The following is an 11,112-nucleotide window of genomic DNA, read 5'->3' as shown; positions in this document are numbered from 1 at the left end:
TTGTGGCAGTATCTGGCTGCTCACATTAAACATGTCTCATTATTCGCCCTCCTTATCAGACTTGTAGTATGAGAACAACAGCATTATAACAATACAACAGCATTAGTACAGTACAACAGCATGAGTATGAGAACAACAGCATGAGTACAGTACAACAGTATGAGTACAATAGCAGTTGTACAAGTACAACAGTATGAGTGAGTACAACAGTATGAGTACAGTACAGCAACATGAGTATGAGAACAGCAGCATGAGTACAAGTACAACAGTAAGAGAAAGTACAACAGTATGATTATACGTACAACAGTGTAAGTACAACAGCATGAGTACAATAGTACAGTATGAGTAAAACAGCATGATTACAATAGTATGAGTACAACAGCATCAGTACAACAGCATCAGTACAACAGCATCAGTACAACAGTATGAGTACAACAGCATGCGTATAATATATACAAGTACATTGCTTGAGTACGAGTACAGTAATATATGCAAGTACATTAGTTGAGTACGAGTACATTAATATCTACAAGTACATTACTTGAGTACGAGTACATTAATATCTACAAGTACATTACTTGAGTACGAGTACATTAATATCTACAAGTACATTACTTGAGTATGAGTACAGACTCATCACAAGCCTGCTCATAATTTAGATTCTTTCAATTCTTGTTGTCTAGATGCTTGTATTTATTTGTCCTTTGTAGGAATGACTTTAACCAGCTGGTAGCTGAGGAGTATTTTGCCCATTATACATTTACTGGGGAGCGGCTGGACCAGTCTTTGCGAAAGTTTCTATTGAATGTCGCCCTCACTGGAGAATCGCAGGAGAGAGAGCGAGTCCTCAGACAATTTGCCAAACGGTATCATGAATGCAATGGTGGGTTGTACCAATCGGACGATGCAGTTAATACTCTGACGTGTGCTATAATGTTACTCAACACAGACCTCCATGGAAAGGTATGGTATAGATTGACACATCAACCTTATACAACTTTATCCTACCCGGATTTTCCCGTGAGATGTCTTTTGTCTGGACCGCGAACTATGTCCCTGAAGTTATCTAGTTAATACCATTGGTGATGACAAAGTTCATAAATAATGTCATGGGTATAACTACAATATGTAAATGAAAAGAGCCTGTTTTCACTAAAGAACAAATTTGCTCTACAATAAACTGTCATTATTATTTATCAACACATCTCACACATATAATCTTTTCAACTCACACTTTGTCATAGTATCTTAACATTAACTAGTCGTTGTGGACAGTGGACAACTTTTAAGTGTGATATTCAATAATTTCCAGTAATTCTCCAAACTTTGTACAAATCATTTGAAGATAATGACTTTTAGACTTAAACTAAGTATCTGACAAGATACGACTCCATCTGCATTATCTATAGACTGTTGCAAAGTAAAAAGTTTGAAGTTTATTTTGAGATGAGCCCTGAGTAGCTGCCACATGACTCTAACATGATAGCACTTGAGGTGGACATATTATCCCAGTGCAGAGACTTTGGGAATATGTTAGGGACACTGCATGTCAGATACATGAGAACATGTCAAGTTGTGACTTATATTGTCGGTGTCAGTCCAGTGTTATCATCGTATCCATCTCAGTGGAAGGTGATCAAACTGCAGTATCTGCATCAATGGCTTCTCCAGAGGATTCTAGTAACCAGGTTACTCATGCCTATTTTGTCAGAGTGTACGTCAGATGGTATTACTCTGGGATGCCTGGCCAGGAACGATGCTCTGATGAGGCAAGAAAGAGAAGAGAAGTTCCGGAATATGGATGATCAAATTATAAGCTGGTTTTGGGTGATAGCTTCCTGCTATAATGTGTGATTAATGTGATATGAATGAAATAGAAAGGATGAAAAAAGAAGAAGATGAAAAACAGGATGAAAATATCCACAAGAGAGAGGAAGGTTTTAATAATAAGAGAATTGACATCACTACTCACTAACCTGCCTCATCACTACATATGCAATTCTAGCCTCATAGCTGCCCAAAAAATTGGTCACATGTTAGCACTTCACCATGTTGACCCAATTTCTGGGTCACTTCTGGAACCAGATAGGAAACTTAGGTGAAGTTTATAGGATGTAGTAGAAAAGGAAGCAAACAATATCCAATCAAATCCACAGAAATGTGGGGTCAAAGGTCATGAAGCTGTATAGATGTTTGATTTTGTAAATAACTGATAGCATATCCCTAATATTAAGTTTAATTTGTGTTTATTAATGTAGTCCTCCTGGTGCCATTTTGGTGGACTAAAGTAGCAGAAATCACCTTATTTTTGCCTTATCTGTTGCATTTGACAGCAAGGGTTTGTGTAAAAGTCAATGCAGTTTTACCAGAACACCACATATCAACTACATCGACCATATGTAGACATCTGACATGTTGAAAGATCACCTGTGAAACAATTTAAAGCTTTGCACTGATTTTAAATCATATGTATGAATTGCAGGAAGTATTAAGGAAATAATAGACTTGACTGTTGATTTAGGCTTCTTTGAATAGACTACAGTGTATGTAGGTACAGTAGTCATACTTAGGAACATGCTGTAAAGGTGATCTCACTCCCTTGATGTGCTGACCTTCTACAAACATGGTAGTAACAACCAAGGATGAAGACTATTGCTACAAGGAAGTTATGTTAAGTGCTGAGTACTCGTTACTAAGTCTCTGCTATTGCTTACAGTGTTTAGAGAATGAACTGTTGTGACATTCTCTGGTTCATTGGATATGGTTAAAGTCTGCAAATGACATGAATGAATTTATTGTACAGTGATTTGAACTTTGATTCCCTTGCTGAAGGCAAATTGAATGTTTGCCATGGTAATGGTGTGTGTGTGTATGCATGTGATGCCCAATCTTGTAAACATGAAAACTCAAAACATGACACCTTTATTGAAGTTCATACTTGGTATGTAGATTTCCCACATTGTGGTAAGTACAAGACATTTAACAACTGTGATGTACTGTGAGCAATGTTTACATGTATGTTTGTGTCCAGAAGAGACTGCTTTCCCTTCTATACTGACAGAAAGCTGGTCAGGATTTGGTCTTTGGTGAATTGAATGTAGGGTGGTTTTTCAAACATTCATTAATGACTGGAACAGTTTATGATTTGGTGATTCCTATTTCATCTTTAACTAATGGTAGAAATGTAAGAGGTGATTTTACAGGCTGCAGAAAGATTGTAATTGTCAAAAAGAAATAATTACAGGTGGGTTTTGAATAAATGGGTGTTTGAATGTATGTTTGTCTGTTTGTATGCTTACAGTATCTCCCTCCTCACCTGTATGCCTACAAACATTTACATCTAGTTTTGAAATGTACTGGAGAATGAAATGACAGCCACTCATAGAAACAATTGCTATACTCAACACTTTGTTATTGTCACACTTTTGTGTATTAAATATTAATAAAAGTTTGCAGTTATGTCCTTCAGTGGAATTGTGCATGAGTGACTGTTGTCTACAGTATGAGGAAGTGAAGTTCAATGAGAGAACGGGGAGGGGGGGGGGGGGGCGGAGGGGGGATTGAATTAATCTTCTACTTTGAAAGACTCAAAATATGTTGAAGCATAACTTTTTTTATGAACAGAAATAATTGCTAATTGAGTAGTGAGGAAATGAAGAATATAGTGTTGTGTTCATTGCTGGTCTGAATTAGTGTAACGTATTGGATACACTGCACTACTGTTAGTATAAAACAGCAATTGGTTTAAAATAATAACATAACATGTGACTGTTCAAAGTGAGTAAAGTAACAATTCAAGAGGTTGAGGAAATAAAACTTCATAAGGTTTTCGATTTTGGCTCAATATTTTCAAGTAATCTTTTCTTTTTGATAGCTAAAGGATATGAACGAAGTCCGACATTTTAAAATAATTTATATCACAGAGCAAGTAAAAAATGCACAACACAAATTTATTAATTTTATTCACTTATACATACTTTGAATTTCTGTTTGCAAATGAACTCTAATGGATGACATCAGTTGAATTCAATATCATTCAGATACAATAAGTCCATGGAGTATAACTTGCTATAGCAATGACTATTAATACAGGTAGTCAGTATTATTCATGAACCGTGTACTATGCACATGTATATATTTGCATATTCATATTTCTCCCTGGATAGGAATCACATGACGTTAGGGAAGTACAGTATTGCTTATTCCACAGAATAGGCACTTTATAAAGGATGGGTGGGCAGAGGGGGAGCCCAGCTTATTATCCCTTTTAATTCCTTTCAGCAAATTAAGCTATTTCACCTTTGAAGGCACAAATTACATTCCAATATTTATAGAACAGTGTGGATTACAATATTATTGGCAAGCCAAGAAGAAAGACCGTTACAACAATAGAAGCTTGAAACAACAGTGTTTGTTGCTTCCTTTATGAAGGATATGGGAACGAGGAAGAAGGAAATGAAGTGTCAGGTACTCGGAATATAAGGATCCTCTTAAAACATACATATTAGTGTATTATGATTATTGGTTTCCTTACAGTGAATATGTAATGAGACAATAGTGGTGGTAATGGCTACTTACAGTATTTCTCCATTTGAGTGCTATACTTTACGGTGTCTGATGAGCATTTAAAGATCTTGCTGTTGGTGTTCGCACAGGTCTGCTTAAATAGAAGTAATGTAATACCTACCGTACCAAGGCTGAAATAGGTGGGACTGATACAGGGTCAAGATTTATGGCATTGTCTGTATCCATTCTGTTCTTATTGTGTCATCTTAGAAGAGGAAAATGGAAAAGAAACTGATATTAATTTGACCTTTCTTCAATTGGTGAAGATTTTTTTTAAAGAATCTCACTTTGAGATGTAGGAATTAACATTGATCTCTGCTAGCGATAGTTATGAAACAAATATATTAATATCAGTTCTTGCAGTAAAGTGTTTTCAGGGACAGAAGCAGAAATAATGTGAAGTGGCTGTCACTGCTACAATGGAGATTCATAATTTCTTTGTGATATATGCATAATTATTATTGTATTATACTTTTGTACAGTTTGAACATTTTTCGAGCCATTTTAGATAGAACCACTGTCAGTATATTTCATAGTATAATCTTGCCCTTGAGTAATATCTGCTTCATTATTGGTCAGATGAAAAAACAAAAGGAAAAAACTGTTTGAATAAATTAAATTGTGATTGTCAAAAGGTAAACTTTTCCATTAGTGAATTTTTATTGCAGATTGACTTTAGTTTGTGTTGTTCACCCTCCACTTAATAACTTCAGCGATACCAGTTATACTAGTTACTCTTGACTGCAACGCTAACCTGACTGTTTAATATTGTCCATAACGCAGCGGCAATCAAGTTTGCCTTTGATCTGTAACCACGCACTCTTGTCCCAATGTCGAGTTGATGTCGTACTCTCGCGATCGTGTTTCCTTTAGAAGCAAAAATTCCATATCAGCTTTGGAATCAATCTTCTAAACCCATTCAGAGAACCTGGTAGAACATGTATCCAGTCATTTCGTTGAAAGTGACCTCATTTTATCCCCTGTGGCAGAAAGAAAAAATATCTTTGCAGTATTAGATTGATGGTTGAACAGTCCTGTTTTCGGCTAGTTTATGAAATTAGATATCTTGAGTGGAGAGCTGTAAGTGGTAGGCAAGACCAACATATACTGTTGTAGGTTAGCATAATGATTGATAACGAAGATAATATATGCTGGCGATATGGACTGGGCATTTGACTTATTAGGGTTTTGAGGTTATAAGAACTACTGTACATTAGAGAAGGTTGACTATGATCATACAGAAATGTGAACAAGACAGAAAAATATGGTTTGCTTTATCATTAAGTAATATTTCCTGGTTAGTTGTCTGTTTCATAAATGCTTATGTACAGATTAGTTAATTTCCTCAGAAAGTTACCTTTCTGACAAAGCTAGATCAAACTTATCCATTTTGGTTACCAAAGAAATATTCGGCCTTCTTTGTGTTGCTTCTGAGTAGTAAATCTACAGTTATTGTCTCTGTCTTAGACTAAGTAGTTCAGCCACTTTGATTGTAAAACTTCTTTTTTTGTAAATTTTTGTAAACATTTCTCATAATGATAACTACAAGTACATGGACTGTTCACAATAGATTTTAACAGTCTACAAGAACCTACATTGACTGTTTGGACATCAGAAAGTTTTACAGAAACGGCTAGGCTACCCAGTCTAGTACACCAAACAAGTTCTTCAGATCAAATGTAACGTCTTCACTGCAAGGAGGGTAAAATGAAATGACATACATCCAGACAAATATTGATTTGAAATTTCATAGAAAGTATGACATGAATGTTCTTATCTGTAAGATGAATCACAATTGATAACATCTTTCACAAATATGTAAACAAAGTTTTCTAATGTTACATTTTTTGACAAGCTGTTTCCTGCTTCAGGAGTTGTTCATTGTATTAAATATCAACCAGACAAACATTTCATATAATTGACATGATATAGGATCTATTTGATTACTAAGTCTGTTAGGTTAATCTTTTACAAAGGGTTGAACAGATGCGTGAAATGAAACATGAATGTTAGTTTTTATGTTGCGTTATTGTTAGGTGATACCGTTATGTAATCCTGTTTTATCATCTCTTTTGCACCTGATGGTATTTGAATCAGGGAAAATAGGAAAACTCAGGGCAAAGTTGAAATTTTTTCATTTTGTATGTAACAACATGCTTTGAATTTACCGTACAGTTTATATGTTGACAGTGTAAAATGCTTTGAGTTTACCATAAAGTTTATCCGTTGACAGTGTAAAATGCTTTGAATTTACCATGCAGTTTATATGTTGACAGTGTAAAATGCTTTGAATTTACCATACAGTTTATATGTTGACAGTGTAAAATGCTTTGAGTTTACCATACAGTTTATATGTTGACAGTGTAAAATGCTTTGAGTTTACCATACAGTTTATATGTTGACAGAGTTCTAGCTGTTGTTGCACGGAGATATTAAACTATAATAGGACTGAACAGGTGCAGCTCATTAAATGCCACTGTATGCGTAGGATTGTTCAACTGACCTCTGACAATGAAAAGTACAATATTTATTGTTCTCTGGGTTATATGACCTGTAGGTCTCCCAGCTGTGAAGTTGGCACATTGTATTTTTCAGTTACTTGCATGATTGTGTAGTGCTTAATGTTATTTTGTGGGACCTTCAAAATGCAAAAATAAATTGCTGTAAAAAATGGGGGTATTTGCCAACGGATGGTCTCATTGTTGGCAAAATGAATATGGAAGTATTCCCATAGAATACTCTTGTATGATAATAGGAAGAAGATTGGAATAATCTGTTAGACAGCTCTTGAATGTGTGGGAATTTTTACTGACAGGCTCAAACCTCATTTTGAAAAATACTTGAACTCAGCAACAATATGGAGGAGTAATGCATTTGTTGTCCATGTTGAATTATTTTCTGTCATCTGCAACATATTTCTGTAATATCTGCATCATTATTGTATGATATTGTAAAGATCATAGTTGGATAAAATTTCATCTTTTCATTACTTTGAATATCCTTTAGTGCTGTCAGTGATTTTAAGAATGAAGGTTTAAAAAAATCTCTAACTTCATCTGATATCACTCTTCTTACTTTCAGAATAACATTGGCAAGAAGATGTCTTTAAATGGCTTTATCACCAACTTGGAGGGATTAAACGATGGAGGCAGTTTCTCTAAAGACATGCTGAAGGCATTCTATCAGGCAATCAAGGCAGAACCCTTGAAGTGGGCATTAGATAAGGAAGACAAATCCTCAGAAACCTTACCAGGGGCCAAGTCCAAGGCCAGAAATGGGACTTTAAAATTATCTGGGGCACCACTTCTTCAGGCAAGATGATTTCCTGCATGATATCTTAATTTTCCTGATTGTAATCGGGGATGTATATGCAGGGTTGTGGGGTTGTATGTGTGACATGCTGGGTTGTAAGTGTTACATGCGGGATTGTATATGCAGGGTTGTATGTGTTATATGCAGGGTCTTACATGTATATTTGCATGGTTGTGGAGTAGTACGTGTTACATGCGGGGCTGCTGGGCTGTATTTGTTATATGCAGGGTTGTATGTGTTATATACAGGGTTGTATGTGATATATACAGGGTTGTATTTGTTATATAACAGGGTTGTGGGGTATGTGTAATATGCTGGGTTGTGGGGTTGTATGTGTTATATGCGGGGTTGTTTGTGTTACATGCGGGGTTGTATGTGTTATATGTGGGGTTGTTTGTGTTACATGTGGGGTTGTATGTGTTATATGCCGGGTTGTATGTTGTGGTTTTCATTATCACATTGTTTTACATATGGCTCTGATTTACCCACATTTCTCCATCTCATTTTGCTTTATAATTGGTGTAGTCAATGGATCCAATGTTGGAAGTGGCCATCCAGATGTCTCTTATCATCTAGTTGTTAAATTGTAGTTTAGAGATTGCAACCCAAAATGAAAAGGAATTTGATCTGGGAAGGTGAACTGGGTTGTACAAGTAGCAAATGGAACCAAAGTTGGCTCCCTTAAATTAGGTGAACAGGTTTGACCTGTTCCTTCAAAAATAATGAAATGTAGAGATTACATAGCAGGTCTCCAAATTCAGGCTATTTACTGGCTAAATGCCACATTATTTCACCGTTTGGCAGTAAGAAAAAACAAAGACACTTGCATTTCTATGCCAATAGAAATTTAATAACATAAACGCATGTTATACTGGGTAACAATCGTCCATCAAATTTCCTTAAATACCTTAAATATACCCTATTTAGCTGCTCAGTTTCAACCTGTATGTACAGTAACTGATGCCAGAGTTGTAATTCAGCACATCGGGAACTTGATTTTATATTTTTTTAACAACTTCTCACATGACTAAAATTGCAGAATTCTTGGCCTGTATAGGTTTACCAGTACATAATGAACTTTTATCTGCTCCTATGAACGGTAAACTCGTCACAGCCTGAAACACGAAATGATGACAGAAATGGATTGGGCATTTATAATTGAAACTAGATTGAAACATGTCCAGGTACTGCAAAAACTACCTCTAAAATTCTCCTTTGAGTGTTAAAAATAGCATTTCTTTTGTTAAACACTATCAATATTTGTTGCACAAAGTTTGTTGAATTACGATAATGGCTAAGGCATCTACCAGATATTAGTCTTATGGAAACTATCAACCAGTCATGCCTGCAATACTTCAATAATGTGAATAGTAATGTTTCTACACAGGCTTTAACTTGAATGAAGAAATTCAAAATTCAAACAAGAATTAAAATAAAAGGAACTGGTGATTCAGTAGGCAATGAACCCTAACCTGTCACATGTGACTTCAATAAGAGCTTTGCCTAGAACAAGTAAGTAAGAAAGCTAAAAATATGGTAAGGTGATATTTTGATGTGATCTTTTGATAAGATTCCTTACATTGTATCTCAAACAGATGGAAACGGACCCTAATGCTCCAGTATACATGAAGGGGTACGTCATGAGAAAATGTATCCGAGAGGCAGACGGGAAGAAACGTAAGAACTTCTAGGTTTCCATTTCAAACGGAAGCAGAACATTTCATAAAAGTAGACACAAAAAAAGACTGCAGAATAATTCAGAGTTAGAATAACTGTTGGCTATTCAAATGTCTGTTTGATGTGTGCTTATTATCAAGTCGGTGTATGTGTATATGTGTCTGCGTGTGTATATGTGTGGTCACGTATGGAACCATGAGGAGATGTTATGACTCATCCTTTTAGAATGTTAGTGTTATTATTGAAAAAAAATCTTTGTTTTAATTTCAGCATCTCGTAGCAAGAGGAAGTGGAAATTATTCTATGGGACAGTGAAGGGTCTGATTCTTTTTCTCCATAAGGTGTGTATATTTGTATAGAAGACCTGTACTACTGTGATTTTTGTCCCCGCATATGCTAGAAACTTAGAAACAAGTGTTAGCTACAGTTACTGTCCAACTTCAAGAAGTCATTTTACGGATGACGAATGACTTGGAAATCATTACTTCCAATTTCCTCCATTTCCTATAATTTGGGAATATGTCTTTCTTTGGGGAAGGAGGATGAAGGGAGGGGGTGAGGGGAAGGGAGGGGGTGAGGTGGAGTGGGGTCAGAACATCTAGGAATGATGAACTGGAGAATTTTGAGCTGCGATCATGCTGATGACCTTTCAGTGAAGGAATTTCCCATGTTTTTTCTTCCACACTTTTTGCCATGATTACAAGTATTTGTATTTCACAACAGTTACCTTGCAATAGCTCAAAGGGATTCCTAATCTAGCAGAAGAAAAACATTCCTTGTGGTTAGTAAACATATTTGATGAAAATAATACCATTAAACACTGAATATGTACTGTCACCAGTGGCTGAGCACTGTTACTGTACTAAACTTGTATATATACATAAAGATATACAAGTCTGTTGTTGTTTGTATAATCAACACACCCTATGTAACTTTAAGGAATGTTGACAAACCAAATGGAAACCAACTCCTTCCTGGAATAGTAGCTACAGATTTGATTACTTCATTGAATTGGAATATCCTATTGGAGAGAAAGAAACATGTTTCCTGGTGCAATGTTAAATTAGCTTCACGGTTATTTAACAATGAGAAAGTTTGTGACTTCTGACTGTGTGCTAGCTTAAATTCCTTTTCCTTGTTTTCCCAAATTTGTAAAGAAGGCAAAAATAATAACGTTATAAAAATGTGGATAGCGATCTGGTTCCAAAATTTTTGTGTCTGCTATGATATCGTTTTCAGCTTGAACTTTGTATCTGAGATCCCACTGTGTCATCTAGCTAAGATGCCTTTGGCACTTCCTATTGTTTCAAATGTTAAAAAGGTCAACCTGTTCCAAATGGTGAGGTCATCTTTACTGATGTGTCCTCCATCTGACAACACCTCTGTCTCTTGGTCTATCAATCCCTCCTTCACATTTGTCTCAGTTTCTCAGCCATCTTACAAACAGATGTGTTGTTTCATTGAAAGATGTGATGGCTGATTATCTGTATGTCACCTGTGTTGCTTCAGCCATCTTTAAACTAAAGTGTTGGTTCATTGGATGATGTGATATGCGTA

General features: G+C 35.8%; 1 protein-coding gene across 6 annotated transcripts in view; it reads left to right on the top strand.

The window, feature by feature from the left end:
* Positions 1-11,112, top strand: part of LOC139969214 (PH and SEC7 domain-containing protein 3-like) — a 56,843-nt gene that overhangs the window by 28,057 nt on the left and 17,674 nt on the right. For all 6 annotated transcript variants that reach the window (XR_011793672.1, XM_071974106.1, XM_071974109.1 and 3 more), the window contains exons 5-8: positions 711-963; positions 7,648-7,878; positions 9,474-9,555; positions 9,826-9,896. Coding sequence is in view for 5 of the 6 variants with exons in the window: in XM_071974106.1 (XP_071830207.1) it covers positions 711-963; positions 7,648-7,878; positions 9,474-9,555; positions 9,826-9,896 (637 nt within the window). In the remaining variant the exon portion in view is untranslated. The remainder of the gene's footprint in view (positions 1-710; positions 964-7,647; positions 7,879-9,473; positions 9,556-9,825; positions 9,897-11,112) is intronic.

Source organism: Apostichopus japonicus, chromosome 6 (assembly GCF_037975245.1).
Source record: "Apostichopus japonicus isolate 1M-3 chromosome 6, ASM3797524v1, whole genome shotgun sequence".
Classification (NCBI taxonomy): domain Eukaryota; kingdom Metazoa; phylum Echinodermata; class Holothuroidea; order Aspidochirotida; family Stichopodidae; genus Apostichopus; species Apostichopus japonicus.
The sequence above is the reverse complement of the archived record's forward strand: the minus strand, read 5'-3'. Positions and strand labels throughout refer to the sequence as shown.